The sequence below is a fragment of the Erpetoichthys calabaricus genome, chromosome 1 (assembly GCF_900747795.2).
Source record: "Erpetoichthys calabaricus chromosome 1, fErpCal1.3, whole genome shotgun sequence".
NCBI lineage: Eukaryota > Metazoa > Chordata > Cladistia > Polypteriformes > Polypteridae > Erpetoichthys > Erpetoichthys calabaricus.
The window spans coordinates 63,541,893-63,562,212 of NC_041394.2; the positions used below are offsets into that span (position 1 = coordinate 63,541,893).

Genomic DNA, 20,320 nt, shown 5'->3' on the forward strand with positions numbered 1-20,320 from the left:
TATTGATGTGCAATTTTAGCTTTAACATAAGCAATTTTCAGGTTTATGGGAAAGATAATCCGCTGTGGCAAACTCTCTAACGGGAGCAGCCGAAAGAAGATGATAAGCAATTTTCAGAAGATCTTGGCTTTGTAGTTTCTATTACTAAAAACTTAACGGCAGTCTCTTTAAGTAGGTATTAAATGAAGACTTTCTGCTCTCGTTATATCACACATTATGAAGCATAGTAAAGAATTGTGAATGGAAGAAGTTTGGTGGCTGGTACCAAAATCTTCCTTAGTAAGATCTTTGCTTCTTGATCTCTAGCCTGATTAAACTCTTTTTAAACTTTGTTTTTCTTTCTTTCTTTTAAAAACAAAATGCTCTCATACAATACTGCATCATTTTTTGGTAAGAAGGCAGCATGGTGGCATGGTCTCCAGTTTGAATCCTCACCCAGACACTTCCTTTGTGTGGTTTGCACATTCTTCCCATGTCTATGTGCATTTTCACCACACGTTTCAAGGATGTACAGGTGATAAGGTTCATTGATGGCTCTGACTTGACCCAGTATGACTACAAATCGGTGTGTGCCTGTGATGTACTGGTGTCCCAGTACCTGCCTTGGACTCCTTTTCTCTGTAAAATGTTTTAGCTCCCCATGATCCTGAACTGGGTGAACTATTTATCAGTTGATGTATAGGTTTTTTATTAAGACATAATTTTGCTGCTTTCAACAATAACCATTATCACAGTAGAATGAAGTTGCCTGTAGTGTTTGTACTTTGTTTCTTTGAGTGTTTATGATAGATTTAGTCTGAATTTTCTAGTCTTGTCATATGTATTCTTTTCATAACCATGTCAACAGACTAAATATCCAGCCCAGGCAAATACAAATAGGAATTTAAAGTAGTATTTGAGGATTTGAGTACTAAGTTTTATTGTTCAGGATTCATAACATTACTGCAAATACTGTAGGTGCCGTATAAGAGGTTTATTTTATATTTTCATGTGTTTTCACTAGCTCCCTCATGGCCTTCCCCCATATGCTGAAGACTTAATCTCTGAAGTAGAGAAGCGTTACTTGCATGATCCAGAATGGCTTCCCATCCATAATTTTGAGAGGGCATTTGAGAAGTTCCAGAAGTGAGTTGATTATTAACTAAGCAGTTTTCCCTAACCCTTCCTTTGTGTCATGTATATTTCATAACCTCAGGTTGCTCCCCAATGTTGTCTAATGCTGCTTTACTGTTTTTGTGTCTTAGTGTATTTACTCGGGATCGGTGTCTTGATTCGTTGCTTCATCTTGACACCACTCCTATTCACTCCACTCTTAAAGTTGTGAGAAATCCAACTACTGGGGAACTACTTGACTTCCAGGAGGTTAGTATACAGTATGTGTGTGTTCTTTTTTTCTTTTGTTTTGTGTTCATTAATTTAAAATTAATTTTCCTTTGTATTTTATAGAATAATTCAAACACAAAATTATGAAAAATGTTCCCTAGAGTTTTAAGATATTATACATGTATTTCTTTAAATATACAACAAAGCTCAGTTGTCAGATTTTCTAAATGTGCAGATAAAATAATGTGAACTGTCATATTTTAAGTCCTGTTGTGTTTGCTAACTTATTTATTTTTAGATTTATGAAAAGTGTCATTGCTAGAAAGTTAGCCTAAGTGCATAGCTTTTTTCATTATCCCAGTGACCTCAGTCATAGAGATTACCTCAGCCATTGTTTCTGGCACTTCTCCCGAGAAAGATGTATCCACTGGGTTTATGAGTTCATGAAAATGCTCCTTTCACTTCTCAGTAACATCCCAATTGAGATCAGCATTTCCAATTCTACCATACTAATCCCATCTACCATTCCTGAGTTGTCAAATGCTTAATGGTTAAAGTCAAATTCCACCCACACACCTGGTTATACTTCGGCTGTTTCTATAGCTGCTACCTTTTTGACTCGCTGTTGTCTCTCAGTCAAATCTGGAGAACCTCCTTCTGAATTGCCCTCTGACAACCTCTTTTTTCCACTAAGCAGCAGACAGCTCAGTGACTGACATGATTTGAAACGCGATCACAGACCTTTGGAGCCAAGATACTCTGGTACCAGGTACCCTTAAGAACCTCCTTGTGTTTAAACATGGCTTTTGGTATGGATCATCCATGATAATTCACCACTCAGATTCATATCGGGCAGGTTGTGCCTCTAGTCACACTTCCCCCACGTCTTTCCATCATTCCCCACTTGAGCCTTGACGTAATCCAGCAGATTTTCACAGACAGTAGGTGGTGCACTTTGAAACACCAAACCAATGTTTCCAAAAAAAAAAAGTTTAATGCTGTTAATGTGTTGACTGCTGCATAACACATAATAATGATCAAAACAGTGATCAGACTCAGAGTAGTGTTGTGGTGACCTCCTCATCCATCAGAACATCTGCAACTGTACAGGACCAAGCTAGGGTCCCCATTAGTATACAAGAGACACCACCCTTGATCAAGGAGCCATATTCCAGAGCCAGCACTGTGCATGTAAGTAAGTCAACAACAACAACATTTATTTATATAGCACATTTTCATACAAAAAGTAGCTCAAAGTGCTTTACATAATGAAGAAAAGAAGAATAAAAAACAAATAAGAAATTAAAATAAGACAACCTTAGTTAACATAAAAAGGAGTAAGGTCCGATGGCCAGGGTGGACAGAAAAAACAAAAAAAAACTCCAGAGTCGGTATATATGTAGCCTATACTTTTTAACCTACTGCATGATCTCCAATGCCTACGTACCAGATAGGTTATGTTCCAGATTTAAATGATATTTCCATCACCAAGGTCTGCCATGCCTGAATGTATCCCCTAATTTCAAAAACAACATATTAATTGCAACAGTGACTGTGAACTGCATGTTTACTTTAAAAATAATTGCCTTTAACATTGAATAAGCTTGATAGCAAGTGTTAACATTTATTTTTAATCGATAGCATTAAATCATGTTAGTTAGTGAGCCAAAATACAGTTTTAAATGCTGACTTTAATGATTCTTCTGGAATAAATTAATGTTAAAACTGCCAAGTCGGAAGAAAATATACACTTGAAATGTGCAAGAAGTTTCATTTCACCTTTGTAACTAGCATATCAACTATTTTGGACAGCGATTTCTGTGAAGCTTACTTGGCTCTTCCCACTTTTGCTTGATTTTCTCTCCAAGGATTCCAGGTTTCATCTCATCTCAAAAGATGTGAATGTTAGATTAATTATCAATTTGAAATTGACAATGTGTGAGTGGGTCTTGTGATGGACTAGAACTCCATGCAAGTGTACTTCCTGGTTTGTGTCTAATTTTACCAGGGTTAAGTAAGTTTTAAATGTTGTTTTATTAGCAGAAAATTCTCTAAAGAGACCAAATTTTGAAAACACTATGTGATTAAATGGCTTGAACATGCCACAATTTAATTACATTTACACATTTTCTGTTGTAAAGTTATTTCATAAACAGTTAGTGTTTTACTTAGTGCCAGTAACACCAGCTATTTTAATCAAGTGCTGAAATGGAAATGGAAATGAGCAATGATGGGAGTGCTAAAAGAGCAATATAAATACAGTTAGGTCCATAAATATTTGGACACAGACAACTTTTTCTAATTTTGGTTCTGTACATCACCACAATGAATTTTAAATGAAACAACTCAGATGCAGTTGAAGTGCAGACTTTCTGCTTTAATTCAGTGGGGTGAACAAAATGATTGCATAAAAATGTGAGGCAACTAAAGCAGGTGTGGGCAAGTCCGTCGTTATGTCATTATCAATTAAGCAAATAAAAGGCCTGGAGTTGATTTGAGGTGTGGTGCTTGCATGTGGAAGATTTTGCTGTGAACAGACAACATGCGGTCAAAGGAGCTCTCCATGCAGGTGAAAGAAGCCATCCTTAAGCTGGGAAAACAGAAAAAACCCATCCGAGAAATTGCTACAATATTACGAGTGGCAAAATCTACAGTTTGGTACATCCTGAGAAAGAAAGCAAGCACTGGTGAACTCAGCAACGCAAAAAGACCTGGACGTCCACGGAAGACAACAGTGGTGGATGATCGCAGAATCATTTCCATGGTGAAGAGAAACCCCTTCACAACAGCCAACCAAGTGAACAACACTCTCCAGGGGGTAGGCGTATCGATATCCAAGTCTACCATAAAGAGAAGACTGCATGAAAGTAAATACAGAGGGTGCACTGCAAGGTGCAAGCCACTCATAAGCCTCAAGAATAGAAAGGCTAGATTGGACTTTGCTAAAGAACATCTAAAAAAGCCAGCACAGTTCTGGAAAAATATTTTTTGGACAGATGAAACCAAGATCAACCTCTACCAGAATGATGGCAAGAAAAAAGTATGGAGAAGGCATGGAACAGCTCATTATCCAAAGCATTCCACATCATCTGTAAAACATGGTGGAGGGAGGCAGTGTGATGACTTGGGCGTGCATGACTGCCAGTGGCACTGGGACACTAGTGTTTATTGATGACTAGCAAAATACCCACGCTTCGCAGCGGCGAAGTACTGCCTTAAAATTGTTATTAAGAAGAAAAGTAAACATTTTTAAACTGAGGGAAAATATACAAATAATTATTTGTTAAGGATCTCTTTGTATACCACGTTGTCAGTTCGGCCCTCCGGTTGTAATATGACCAAGCTGTGCGCTGAGCTTACTCTTGAGCATGCAACATACAGTTGGCCATGTGAAAAGCAATCTTGCCTCAAATCAATGCAAACCTTTTGTAGGGTTTGTCCATGAGACTTTTTAATTGTCATTGCGAAGCAGAGCCTTACTGGAAATTGGAGGTGTTTGAATTGAAATGGGAGATCAGAGGGTATAACGGGGATGCGAGGAATAAAAACTCTCTCCCCTGAGCCACTGCCAGTAAAAATAGTTGCCTCAATTAGGTTCTTTTGCAGACACGTGACCTGAAGTCTTGTGCCGTTACAAAGTTTCGGTGGCTGTACGCAAATCCACAATTGGCTTTTTTGAGCCAAACCTGTTGTTTTCGTATTATTATTAGGATCGTACCTAGAAACAGCGTCTCTATGAACTTGTGGATTTGCCTGCGAGTATTTAGCGACAGCGTCTCTATGAACTTGTGGATTTGCCTGCGAATATTTAGCAACAGCGTGTCTATTAACTTGTGGATTTTTCTGTGAGTATTTTGCGGCAGCGTCACAAAGTTGTTTCCGTCTAGCTGCATCAGAAAATGTACCACGACATCTGACACGCCTCCTTTTTACTGTTTTCTCACAGCTTGGATTGCTGCTATCACATGTTGAAGTGACATTCGGCATCTGTCAAGCGTAAGCATACAACCGGTTTCATCGATAACTTCGCATCCAGGTTTTGAGAGTTGAAACATTCATAAACATCAAAGTGTCCACTACTCAAATCGTCACCTGTGAATCTAAGATCTTTAAGAGGCATTGGTGTTTCTCCAAATGTGTAAAATAGGCAGGCAGCCAACTACGTGGGAGGCGTGGGGATGGGGGACGCAAGACACAACCCCGTCTCACATGGCGACCGAGCTGCAGGCTATGGACGTATATATGTATGTAAGTAGGATTCAGTTATGACCATTACGAGTAGAATTTTGAAATGAAACCTGCTTAACTTTTGTAAGTAAGCTGTAAGCTGCCAAATTCCAGCCTTCTACCTACATGGGAAGTTGGAGAATTAGTGATGAGTGAGTCAGTGAATGAGGGCTTTGCCTTTTATTAGTATAGATGTGACACAGGACAGAAGCAGCCGAATGAATTCTGAGGTGTTCTGAGACATACTGTCTGCTCAAATCCAGCTAAATGCAGTCAAATTGATTGGGCGGCGTTTCATGATACAGATGGACAATGACCCAAAACATACAGCCAAATCAACCCAGGAGTTTATTAAAGCAAAGAAGTGACCTGATCTTAACCCAATTGAGCATGCATTTCACATGTTGAAGACTAAACTTCAGACAGAAAGGCCCACAAACAAACAGCAACTGAAGCCGCTGCAGTAAAGGCCTGGCAGAGCATTAAAAAGGAGGAAACCCAGCATCTGGTGATGTCCATGAGTTCAAGACTTCAGGCCGTCATTGCCAGCAAAGGGTTTTCAACCAAGTATTAGAAATGAACATTTTATTTCCAGATATTTAATTTGTCCAATTACTTTTGAGCCCCTGAAATGAAGGGATTGTGTTAAAAAAATGCTTTAGTTGCCTCACATTTTTATGCAATCGTTTTGTTCACCCCACTGAATTAAAGCTGAAAGTCTGCACTTCAACTACATCTGAGTTGTTTCATTTAAAATTCATTTGTGGTAACGTACAGAACCAAAATTAGAAAAAAGTTGTCTGTGTCCAAATATTTATGGACCTAACTGTAAGCAATGACCGAGATGGAAGCCTGCTTGAATTTAAGCTCGTAGTGCTATGATGTTCTGTTATATGTGTATCTATTGCTTTATGTGTATAGGAACTACTTGAAGACACTGGTCTGTCATCCAAAAATTCATTGTCCCTGCAGCGTCCTCCTGGGCCTGCTTCTCAAGGGGTTAAAGGAAGCACTACAAATTATCCATTCTGGCCAGGTACGCATCTTTCCACTTTCATACTTTAGCTTTAACAATACGCAACCTCGCACGCTAATTAGTAATTCTCAAAAAAGTAACTTTTTATACAGTAGAAGGTCTATAGTATCAGACTGTCAACACATATACTGTATAAATCAGAAGACATTTTTACAAGGGCTAGGGTTTTCTTATATCCTTATAGTCCTGAAGCTAGCAAGCACTTCTTTATACAAAGAGATTTGTGAACTTGGAACAAACTATCAAAATGTGTAATTGAAGCAGAAAACTTGACAACCTTTAAGAAGTGTCTGGATGAGATATTGGGACATCTTAGCTATTAGCTAAAAAAAAATTAGCTTGATGGACTGAATGGTCTCCTCTCGTTTGTCAAATGTTTCATATTCTTATGCTGTATTTGACATTATTTACTGTTTTTATAATTCAAAAGAGTCACCCCAATGTGCATCTAGTATGTTGTTCCTTGACAGCATTGTAATCTGATCACTGTTTACTTGTATGTGGTTTTATGTGGACAAACTGTAAACTTGGGGTTCAGGAGGGCTGCAGTATCTGCAGGTTTCATTATAACCACTTTCATTATTAGTAAGCAATTACAATTGCTTGTTGAACATACTGTGTTTGCCTTAATTTTAATGGACTTGCTTTTAAGGATTTAGAACCGTTAATTATGCATTTTCCTGCCATCAGCTGCCAGACAGTGAGATCCAAAATGATCTAGCAGGGTCTTGAGTTTGATAGCTTTGCAGTGAACAGATTAGCATGTACAGTGGGTGAGCATGGTACAACATTAAACAATAACTCATAGTGGTCTTATGTGGTGTTCTGTAAATTTTTTTTATTAGGTGGTTTCTGCTAAAGCATTTATTCCTTCCCATTTTTTAATGACCAGCACTTTGCCACCCTTCTGTTACAGAGTATTATCTCTTTTATATACTCTTATGCTGAGTAACATGTAGGTAAAGCATGCACAAAACTTATCAGCACATACTATTGCATATAGTATTACAGTACATCCTTAAGTCTTACAAATCATATTATCTACATATTATGCTCTGTATTATTGTTATGCATAGAGTAGAAGATGAGAAAAGGAGCCATTTATAGCTGCTGTTTAAAAGAGAGCATAATTCAAAGTATTCCTTTATCATTTACCTTTTCTGGCTTTTCCTGCCTGTCTGTCTGTGCCTCTTACTAGCATTACCTTTTACGGAGTCAGCCATTCTTACATGCCACTTATGATATCCTGTGCATTATGTTCAGTTACCATTGATTGCTAAAAATAAGTGAAAACCATTTATCCAGAACATTCCCTTTTTTAGAGGCAGTCATGCAAGATGTGGCATGGAGCATTTCTCACCAGGAAAGTGTGCACTACCATAATAGATTATAATAAATTAAAGGCTTTAGTCTTGAATAGAAAGGCCTTTATGGGTGGGATACTGTATAATGTACTTTCGAAAAATGATGAAAATCTTAAACATGCAACTTATTGTTTTTACTGTTTTATTGAAAACTGCACTTTAGGCCAGAATTAAAACACTTTTCTGAACTAGTGTGGTGCTGAGATGTCACCCATTGCATGGCTGCACTCAGATCCTAATCTGAATCCTGGTTGGTTTGTCGTGTGGCGGGTGTGGCAATGTGCTGTATCAGCGAGTGCTCCTAACCACCTCCTCCTCCTCCTCTTTTTACAGAGGACACTGTGAAAGGGTGCATCCCAGACACAGACAGGCAGACACGTTCCAGTCCATCACCACACGTTTATTTACAAAGTCACTATTATATACAAGTCCTTACGTGCACCACACCAACAAACCCCCCACAGTCTCCCAAAGTCCTGGCTCCTTCAGCCTTCTCTCTTTTCTTCACACAACACCTTGTCCACATCCTACCTGACTCCAGCCTTGATTGCAGGGCGGCGGCTCCTTAAGTAGGTGGCTGATTGCAGGCCGCACCCAGCCACCTGCGACAACACCTAGATAGTGTATATTAATTACATCAGAAACTGAATCTTTGGAAATTGTCCGGTGTCAGATATTAGAATGTATTGCCAGTCTAATAACTTTCATTCAGCAGAGAACATATGCCGAGGCTTCCACCTTGTGTATTAAGTAACAGTGGCGTAGTTTTTTTTACCAGCAAAAAGTAAATATTCCCTGTGTGTCTTTCTTGCTTGTATCTGCTACTGATACATGCCTCATCCTGTATACTGAGAATATTCACATTACATTATATTAATGAAGTCTTCAGCTTTTTTTAATGCATTTGCGATTAGAAACGTACGACCATACGGCCAACATTAAGCCTGTGTTTATTTGGGAAATTGTATACATTTCCTCCATACTAAAATGTTAGTTTATTCCATATGGTATGAGATAAACACAAATTATAGACATAAAAGGTGTGGGTAACAAGATGCCACTCTGTTTATTAGCTGTGATTCTAAGGTAGACATGAAATATTTATAAAAGAAGTAAAGACTGTTATATCCAGTTGTAGCACCTCTCATGCTGTCTGGTTAGCAGATGGCAGTTTATAATGGGAGTATTGGGTTGTAAGTTGTGGTGATGGAAGTGTCAGAGATAGAGTTTGAGTCTGAGGTTATTTTCTTGTTCTAAATCTACCAAACTGGGGGTGGAAATAATAAACATTTACAAGACTGTATAACCACAAAATCCTTTCCCAGGTGTACCCTTAATATGCAGGGTGAGCTAAAATCAAGTACTACATTTCTCAAGGTCGTTGCGTGAGGTAGAGGCAGCCGAATAGCTTGGGGTGGGGGTCCTTTGATAGGCGATCCCTTATAGTTTTCAGTCAGTAACATGCCTTGGTGCAGGGCGCACTATGCTTTTGCTGTCAAAGTGTCCTTGAAAAACAACAAATCCAACATCACTAAGCAACGTGCCTTCTGAATGCACATCATTATTCCTCCTACTGGTGACATCCCAGATTGGAAAACAATTCTTTAGTAGGTGGCTAAAGTTAAATAGCATTAAACAGAAAATCTCCAGGCCGTCCTCTGACTGTATGAACGCCTGCATTTCCAGCACGTCTTTGAGGAGGATTTTGCATCACTAAAAATGTCACATGTGACCCCACCACTTCTGAGAAAAGGTAACACTATTCTCTTCTGCTTGTTATTTTTCTTGAGTGATCTTGTCACAATATTACTTGGGTTATTCAGTATGTGCAGTAAGAGAATTCCACACAACAATAATGATGGTGTACCAGAAAGAGTCAACAGAAGCACATACTGTATATATAGAACAGTGTCACTGTCAGACAAGTGTAGGCTTCTGAAACTTTCTGGAATGTCTTTGCAGCATTTACAGTTTTGAGTTGAAGAACTCAATTTACAGTGTTTCCTAATAATTACATTCATTATGAACCATAGCGCTCTCTCTCTTAAACAGGCACAGGCAATTCCCAGGTACTTTATTGCTCACTTGGTATATGTTTGATTTTTGTTTAAATTCAGTTACGATTCTTACATCTTGTATTTGGATATTGATGACCCACTATTTTGATAATATATTATTGCCCTTACAGGTGGAATGGAAGAGCCAAATTTGGACCAGATTAAAAAAAAGAGTCAATTTGAAGAAGATATTGATTTTGATAAAAGTAAGTGCTATAACCTATCTTAGAATATAACTTCTCAATGACATTAATGAAGCCTAATAAATCAGACACAACCATTACTTCTTTTTTCTTTTTTTCTTTTATCCATTCTCTGTACTAACATTCCCCTTATTATTCACATTTTTCACCAGTTAAACTTTTCTTCATTCCATCCTTCTGTTATCCAGCAGTAGCTATTTGATTTTGAATATAATTTCTGTAACTGTTGCTTATCTTTATCACTGGAAATTTTCCAAAGCCCTTTCTCTTTCGGTCTGGACATCCTACTATTTTATTTTACACTTTTGGTACTCTAAGCGGCAAGGAACAATATAGCATCTCCAAAAAAAAAAAGATAATCTGTCAAACATGATACATTTAGTCCATGCATTGGTACCTCTTGGTCTTTGCCAAAGTCCAGTGTTGATTTTTAGCAGTTTACCTCCTAGAAGATTTTAATGCTGTTTTGCTCCTCAATTATCTGTCCACTATGAGACCTCAGTTGTTGTCACTTTGAATGTTGAACTCTGCAGAACTGGTTTGGAGTTTTAAGTGGTGGTGTGTTCTGGGCATAATTTAGTAAAAATGTTCATTTTGCTTTCTCTAACATGTATCTTTTAATGAATATTTTGATCTAAAAAAAAAAAGTGCAACACTATATTGTGATTATGTATATCTTTACATTTGAACTCATTGAAGTGTTAGTAGCTCTACTACAGCTTTATCTTGTATTAACTGAGAATCATTTTTCCATTTTTTGTGAAAGAATAATGTTATAAGAATCTTGTCCTTCATTTAAAAAATCCTCACCCTTCTAATATTCCACCTCTGTTAATTAAATTTTTTTTTTATAGATTTGCTTTCAGTTCCACCAGGATTCAAAAAAGGAATGGATTTTAGCAAAAAAGGTTTGAGAAAATTCCCCTCATTTTTATCTTTTACCAACTCATTATTTGAAGATATATCACTTGCATGTTTATTGTTGAGTTATTGAAAATATGTCCTGTTTCAATCTAGACCTTAATGGCCCATTTTCCTCAATCAATTTGTTCTCACTTCTGTCCTCTGTTGATGATGATGCTTTTGATCTGGGCAATGAGGAGAAGGAGGAAATACATATAGGGAAAGTCAATGGGCAGAAGGAAGATCAGCCTTCTAAAAAGTCTCTTCAAAAGACTAACAGCTTAGAAGATCTTGGTGTTGAGGTGAGAAACCATAAAGTATATGAATACATATCTAAGTTTAATAATAATTGCTCACATTAACTCAGCCTTGCGTCAGCATTTTCCCAATACATTTACTGTTGAAGTAAAAATGTTTTTAAAACTATTTTGCAATTTCGTTTTCCATTTTTATAAAGACACCTTACTCTAGTCTTTTATTAAGTTTCTAGTCTATTTTGTTTTATTTTATGCAAGTGTAAAACAATGCTTTCATTTATTTTTGTAATTGTATGTAAATCTTGATTTGCTTCTTTCAGAGTTCTGTTACAACCTCAGATGCTATTCTGCCTTCACCCTCTTCTACCCCAGTGGTGAAAGAACTGGAAAAAGAGCACTGGGCTATTCCAGTAGATGTCCACACTCCCTGTACTGACTTCTATAAACGCATTCCTGATCCTGCATTTAAGGTAATTCACAGATGTGCATTTGCCATTAAGTAGTGAGATGCTTCAGAAAGTGTGGGTATCTAACAGGATAGTTAAGCAATGGTAAAAGGAGACCAAGGACAATTTTAATACAGAACATTATTTGAGAATGTTTCGTTATTTTTCTTTTTTTTTTTAATCCTTAACATACATCCACAAATTATAGAACTATTGGAAGTATAACATTAATAGATGTTCTGCAGCAATTTTAAATCTTCGTGGAGCAGTTTCTTATATATAAACGTCTACGCATGGAAGTGTGTGTGTCTGTCTGTCCGGCCCAGAAGTGCGAGGCAGCCTGAAAGTGCAAGGCTACAGTATGAAGCTCAAAGAAATCGACTCTGTTGCTAAAGTGAAACTGCCAAGAAAAGAGAAACTTGCTTAGCCGCTAATACACAAGCGAGGTGAGCACATCAACAAAATTAAACCTCAGAGGAAAGAGAAACTTGCTTAGCAGCTGATAGACAACGGAGGCGAGCATGTTGGCAAAACAAAAAAACGCTGAGGAAAGAGAACCTCACTTAACCGCCAATGCACAACCGATGCAATTGATTGAAGTGCCAGAATTCATGGTTTCTAGGAGCCGGGCTTTTTACAGCAGGGGCCTGCACAGCTAGTTTTATTATATTTGCCATCAAACAGAATCTATGCCAACTACAGACAACATTTTCCACTGTCATAGTCCACTCTATTATATCATGGGACAACAAAGAACTACCACTGAAAAGATGAAACCACAGTATCTTACAAAAATTCCAGACTGTTTACATACAATAACCTTAGTGATGGAAACTTTATAGTGGTAATTTGATCTAATTTATTAATGGACTAGCAAAATACCTGTGCTTCGCAGCGGAGAAGTAGTGTGTTAAAGAGGTTATGTAAACATATATATACATATACATATATACATATATATACATATCTACATATCAACATATATATACACATACATACACACACATATATACATATACACATACAGTGGTGTGAAAAACTATTTGCCCCCTTCCTGATTTCTTATTCTTTTGCATGCTTGTCACACAAAATGTTTCTGATCATCAAACACATTTAACCATTAGTCAAATATAACACAAGTAAACACAAAATGCAGTTTTTAAATGATGGTTTTTATTATTTAGGGAGAAAAAAAATCCAAACCTACATGGCCCTGTGTGAAAAAGTAATTGCCCCCTTGTTAAAAAATAACCTAACTGTGGTGTATCACACCTGAGTTCAATTTCCGTAGCCACCCCCAGGCCTGATTACTGCCACACCTGTTTCAATCAAGAAATCACTTAAATAGGAGCTGCCTGACACAGAGAAGTAGACCAAAAGCACCTCAAAAGCTAGACATCATGCCAAGATCCAAAGAAATTCAGGAACAAATGAGAACAGAAGTAATTGAGATCTATCAGTCTGGTAAAGGTTATAAAGCCATTTCTAAAGCTTTGGGACTCCAGCGAACCACAGTGAGAGCCATTATCCACAAATGGCAAAAACATGGAACAGTGGTGAACCTTCCCAGGAGTGGCCGGCCGACCAAAATTACCCCAAGAGCGCAGAGACGACTCATCCGAGAGGTCACAAAAGACCCCAGGACAACGTCTAAAGAACTGCAGGCCTCACTTGCCTCAATTAAGGTCAGTGTTCACGACTCCACCATAAGAAAGAGACTGGGCAAAAACGGCCTGCATGGCAGATTTCCAAGATGCAAACCACTGTTAAGCAAAAAGAACATTAGGGCTCGTCTCAATTTTGCTAAGAAACATCTCAATGATTGCCAAGACTTTTGGGAAAATACCTTGTGGACTGATGAGACAAAAGTTGAACTTTTTGGAAGGCAAATGTCCCGTTACATCTGGCGTAAAAGGAACACAGCATTTCAGAAAAAGAACATCATACCAACAGTAAAATATGGTGGTGGTAGTGTGATGGTCTGGGGTTGTTTTGCTGCTTCAGGACCTGGAAGGCTTGCTGTGATAGATGGAACCATGAATTCTACTGTCTACCAAAAAATCCTGAAGGAGAATGTCCGGCCATCTGTTCGTCAACTCAAGCTGAAGCGACCTTGGGTGCTGCAACAGGACAATGACCCAAAACACACCAGCAAATCCACCTCTGAATGGCTGAAGAAAAACAAAATGAAGACTTTGGAGTGGCCTAGTCAAAGTCCTGACCTGAATCCAATTGAGATGCTATGGCATGACCTTAAAAAGGCGGTTCATGCTAGAAAACCCTCAAATAAAGCTGAATTACAACAATTTTGCAAAGATGAGTGGGCCAAAATTCCTCCAGAGCGCTGTAAAAGACTCATTGCAAGTTATCGCAAACGCTTGATTGCAGTTATTGCTGCTAAGGGTGGCCCAACCAGTTATTAGGTTCAGGGTGCAATTACTTTTTCACACAGGGCCATGTAGGTTTGGATTTTTTTTTCTCCCTAAATAATAAAAACCACCATTTACAAACTGCATTTTGTGTTTACTTGTGTTATATTTGACTAATGGTTAAATGTGTTTGATGATCAGAAACATTTTGTGTGACAAACATGCAAAAGAATAAGAAATCAGGAAGGGGGCAAATAGTTTTTCACACCACTGTACATACATACACACATATATATATATATATACACATACATACATACATACACACATATATATATATATATATATATATATATATATATATATATATATATATATATATATATATACAAACATACAGACATATACATATTTAAATATATATCGCGGATTTTTTGCTGGTTCACGGATTTCTGCGGACAATGGGTCTTTTAATTTCTGGTACATGCTTCCTCAGTTGGTTTGCCCAGTTGATTTCATACAAGGGACGCTATTGGCAGATGGCTGAGAAGCTAGATTGCTTACTCTTCTCTCTCTCTTGCGCTGACTTTCTCTGATCCTGACGTATGGGGATTGAGCAGGGGGGCTGTTCGCACACCTAGACGATACGGACGCTCGTCTAAAAATGCTGAAAGATTATCTTCACGTTGCTATCTTTTGTGCAGCTGCTTCCTGAAACGACATGCTGCACGGTGCTTCGCATACTTAAAAGCTCGAAGGGCACGTATTGATTTTTGACTGAAAAACAAACTTTGTCTCTCTCTATCTCTCTCTCTCTCTCTCTCTCTCCCTCTCTCCCTGCTCCTGACGGAGGGGGTGTGAGCTGTCGCCTTCAACAGCTTTGTGCCGTGGTGCTTCGCATACCTAAAAGCCAAACAGCCCTATTGATGTGTTTGCTAGAGATTGTTTTCTCTATCAATGTGACATTCTGTGCTCCTGACACGCACTCCTTTGAAGAGGAAGATATGTTTGCATTCTTTTAATTGTGAGACAGAACTGTCATCTCTGTCTTGTCATGGAGCACAGTTTAAACTTTTGAAAAAAAGACAAATGTTTGTTTGCAGTGTTTGAATAACGTTCCTGTCTCTCTACAACCTCCTGTGTTTCTGCGCAAATCTGTGACCCAAGCATGACAATATAAAAATAACCATATAAACATATGGTTTCTACTTCGCGGATTTTCTTATTTCGCGGGTGGCTCTGGAACGCAACCCCCGCAATGGAGGAGGGATTACTGTATAGAGCCAAATCCCCGTGCTTTGCAGTGGCGAAGTAGTGCTTTTAAATTTTTATTAAGAACAAAAGAAAATTTTTTTAAATTGAGGGAAAATATACCAATAACAATTTGTTAAGGATCTGTTTTTTTGTGAAGCTGCCTTTACACAGCCTCTCCGCTGTTTTATAAACGAACGGCATATAAGGCCATCCTTTCTCCTTGCTTAGCGGTTCTGTATTCTTTTATTGTTCGTTTATTACGATTGTTATAGTTATCCATATTACTAACCGAGAATGCTAAACCGGATGATGGACGCAGGCACATCCGGCAATGGGCCGTAGCTGCAAAAAGACGCACTGCGCAGGCGCAAAAAGAGTCCGCGAGAGTCGGCTGAGGAGCCGAGAAAGGCGGACAAAAGAGGGCGAGAGAGGCGGATGAGGGGCCGCGAGAGGCGGACAAGACCACAGAAAAAAGGAGTGAGCACAGGAAAAATGGAGAAATGAGGAAACGCAGGCAAAGCACGAAACACATTGCACACGAAACTAGACCCAAAAAAAAAAAAAAGAGGCTCGCGCACAACAGCAAGGCACCCCCCCCCCCCACAGGCACCGGACGGGACACACACCAAGAGGGGGATTCAACAAGCCCATGGAACACAAAAAAAAGAACACAAAACCACCCCACAGACCCCACAAGCAAGGGACGGGACACACACAAACAGGGGGATTCAACAAGACACAAGAACACAAAAAGAAAGAAGACGCTCGCGCGACAACAATCCTCAAAACCCCCCACACACACACACACACACACACATCCATAAGAAGTGACACCCAAAGCCACATATTCTAAAGTGAACATCAACACCTTCACACTAGACAGCATAGGTGTCAGCATTGGTGGATCTCCTTACAATAAAGCACTATTAACCGTTCAACTGCAGAAAAGGAAACATATTAACAGTGACTGCGATCCTCCTTATTACTTATCCATATTTCGCATGCTGAGAAAGAAACAAGTCATGAACACACGGTCACGGGTACAAAACGAAAAGGAAAGGATAACAGGAACAAACACACGAACACGAAAGAAACAACAAAATAGACGGCTATGCAGCATAGGTGGATCTCATTACAATAAGGCACTATTAACCGTTCAACCGCAGAAAAGGCTCCATATTAACAGTGAGTGCAATACTCCTTATTACTTATCCATATTTCTAAAAGAAAAAATGACTCGACTCCAAAAACGCAAAGCTCAACTAAAGCTTCTAACTAACAATGTACCTAAAAGTAAAAACTTTATGAACTGCATTAGATCCTACAATAGTTCATTTAATATGCACAAATCTACATCCTAGATCCACATGACGCAAACTATCAATCAAAGTGCTGCATCGCAACAGGCACGGATTCAAAACGAAACACCTCCCGTCTCAGACATACGTTAATGGCAGCGAAGGCTACAACGGGCTTCTCACACAGCACAGGCAAATCGATTACAGCTCCAAAACAGCACGTCCCAAATACTACACATGCAACAACGCGCCTCTCAAACGGCACAAGCAAAACATACACCAGGAAAACTCATTCGGATTAATGAATGTCATTTGCAATCATTGTCATTCAGTTCACTTCCCTGAAGAAACAACTGGCAATACAAGTTATACATTTACACGTTGTTGTCAAAAGGGTCAAATTAGACTGCCTTCTTTACATTCATATACTGAATATCTACAGAAGCTTATAACTGACGATGTACCTGAAAGTGAAATCTTTATCAACTACATTAGATCCTACAAATCGGAATCCACTATGAACATTAACGGTGGCACTGCACGTGACATCCGTCTTGAAAAAATGTTGTTTATTGATGAATGTTCAATGGCATGAACAAACGTTTATGAATAATAATATTCGATTTGCAGGAAAGGTACTTTTATGAGGAGGAGATTTTAGACAGTGATTAGCTATTCTTCCAGATGCCATGCACTCAGCTATTGTTCGGTGCACCTTAAAATACGCAGACAATTGGCATTGCTTTCAAAAGATACAGTTAGTAAAAAAGATACGATGTCCAGAACCAGATCATAACAATTGCTTATTACAACTGAGAGATGGTACACTCACCAATACAGATGGACTTCAGCCACATATTATTACAATTCCTCAAGCCTTTATCTGCGACGACTTAGTTACAGAGAGATTTGGAACAGCAATCTCATTAGACCAAATGCCCCTTTTAACACAACGCACTATATTATGTCCAAAAAATATTAATGTGGAAAACATAAATACCCAAGTCATTCCATTACTTCCTGGAGAGACACAACTCTTTCTAAGCTCTGACAAACTTGACTCTGATCACAACAATAACCATCTTAAATGACCTTACAAGTTCTGAGCTGGAATTACCTTTTACACTTAAACGGCATGTACAAAGAAATTTTCAAATAAACCTTTACACTGTGCCACACACTTTATTGTTTGCTTTCTATTTGCATCATCTACACCGTCACACTATTCTATATCTCATTCATACATCACGCTCTTTGTCATTCCCAACACCAGGGGTTGGCGAGCGAAGCTAGCAGGGGGCGGAGCCCCCTAGTTGTGTAGCTATTTGAGACTCACTTTTCTCTTCAGGTACCCATTTCCTTTATGTAGTCCGCGGATTCTCAGCTATTTTTTGTTTGTTTATTACGATTATAGTTATTTATTGATTCCCTTCTTTAGCTGACTGCCTGCTCATATAAGGCGCTCTGCTGTTTTTTTGTGAAGCAGCCTTTACACAGCTTTTCCGCTGTTTTATAAACGAATGCCATATAAGGTCTTCCTTTTTCCTTGCTTCGCCAAGGAAGCAGCCTTTTTATTTAATCCACGGATTCTCCGCTGTTTTTTTGTTCGTTTATTACAATTGTTATAGTTCTCTTTTGTATACCACGTTGTCAGTTCAGCACTCCGGTTGTAGTATGACCAAGCCGTGCAAGCTTACTGTTGAGAATGCAACGTATAGTTGTACAGGAGAAAAGCAATCTTGCCTCAAATCAATGGCAACCTTTTGTAGGTCTATGAACTTAATTTAAACTTTATGTTCATATGTTCACGTGAGCCGCTCTCTTGTGTGATGTTGCGATGTCCACGGCTTTATTTAATGTTAGCTAAGACCCGGCACTTAAAAGTTTCTCGCTACAGCAATTTTAACTCCGTTACAAAGTGATCCAAAGTCTCGTTTATACCTCGTGTCTTCTCATTAAACTTGTATGTCGCGAATATGGTATTGCAAACGGCAGCGGGAGCGTTTCTATAAACTTAATTTAAACTTACGGTTTACACCGTGCTTTGTTTCCGCAGTAGCTGCACTTATGAATATGCTTGTATGCGTCACTCACTCGCTTCTTATTGTTTCGCTGCCTTCTCAATTGTGTAATGAATGTTTTCTTCAGCGCTCTTTGGGGCTCTTCCTTGTTTTGTACGTACTGTGTTCACAGTCAGTTCACGTGATTATGTGGGTGGCGTGATGATGTGATACGCAACTCTGCCTCCCACGGCCATGGGGGTGCACTCTATTACAGTATATGAACAAAAAAGAGGTTCCAGTTATGACCATTACGCGTAGAATTTCGAAATGAAACCTGCCTAACTTTTACAAGTAAGATGTAAGGAATGAGCCTGCCAAATTTCAGCCTTCCACCTACACGGGAAGTTGGAGAATTAGTGATGAGTGAGTCAGTCAGTCAGTCAGTGAGTGAGTCAGTGAGGGCTTTGCCTTTTATTAGTATAGATTAACAGAGGAAGCAGTCTCGGAAGTAAATTTAAATGGGTATTGTAATTTATAGATTTCTCATTCACAAATTTAATCTAGATTAGGGATCATGTCAAAACATAATAAAAGAATGCAGTGTAGGATTACCATGTTAATGAATTTGTACTTTATACAGATAATTAAAATATACAAATGTATCTGGATACATATCTATTCATATTCCTCTTTGGGGGAAAAAGACAGTTTTCCTTGATCTATGCCTCTGCTCCACAGTTTAAAATTACAAATTAAACATTTCAGATGTTATTAAAGTGCACATTGCAGACTTTTATATAGGGTATAGGGTATTTGCAGAGATTTCAGTCACACCATGTAGAATTGACAACACTTTTTATACTGGATTCCCCATTTCAGGGAACCCTTAAAGTCTGCAATATTTACTTTTAATATAGAGAAAGAGATAGATAGATATATTTATTGTCAAGCTTGGATTGCAGATTTGCACAAGAGACAGGAAGGCGAGACCAGGTTTCCAAGGAAAAATAATCTTATTGCTGAGCATGCAGGAACAGTCTCGAGGCTTTATTCAAAATACAGAGGTACCTCAGTATACGTCCTTAATCCATTCCAGATCCTTGGACTTATACCAAACAGGACGTATACCAAACAAATTTTTCCCTTAAGAAATAAAGGGAAAATGATGATGAATTCATTCCCATGAAAAAAAATCCTATTGTTATTAGCATATTATACATTGATGGGTTTGTATAAAATAATTTAAACACTGCTTAATACTAAAATACATAAATACAAAAGCAATTAAATGAAATAAATGAAAATTTAACCTCACTTTACTTTTTAATAACGTCTTTGTTTTTCACAATCGTAGATACCGTCATTCTCGGCATACGGTATGCAGCAGCCAAGTCCCGGATACGCATGCCACCTTTATACTTTTCAACAATCAATTCAAATTTACGCGAGAAAACACAAAATTACATGGAAATTCACAGAGAGTTATAATGCAGGTTGTTCACTGAATGCTAGCAACTGGTGTACTGACGCTTGTGGGCAGTCGTGGCTTTGTCTCGAGAGAGGTAAACAAGGGTAGCGTG

General features: G+C 38.5%; 1 protein-coding gene across 1 annotated transcript in view; it reads left to right on the forward strand.

Moving 5' to 3' along the window:
• Window positions 1–20,320, forward strand: part of skic2 (SKI2 subunit of superkiller complex) — a 59,470-nt gene that overhangs the window by 3,733 nt on the left and 35,417 nt on the right. The window contains exons 3-9 of the mRNA XM_028800965.2: window positions 1,004–1,125; window positions 1,245–1,362; window positions 6,472–6,586; window positions 10,139–10,213; window positions 11,065–11,118; window positions 11,228–11,415; window positions 11,691–11,840. Of these exons, the coding sequence (XP_028656798.2) occupies window positions 1,004–1,125; window positions 1,245–1,362; window positions 6,472–6,586; window positions 10,139–10,213; window positions 11,065–11,118; window positions 11,228–11,415; window positions 11,691–11,840 (822 nt within the window). The remainder of the gene's footprint in view (window positions 1–1,003; window positions 1,126–1,244; window positions 1,363–6,471; window positions 6,587–10,138; window positions 10,214–11,064; window positions 11,119–11,227; window positions 11,416–11,690; window positions 11,841–20,320) is intronic.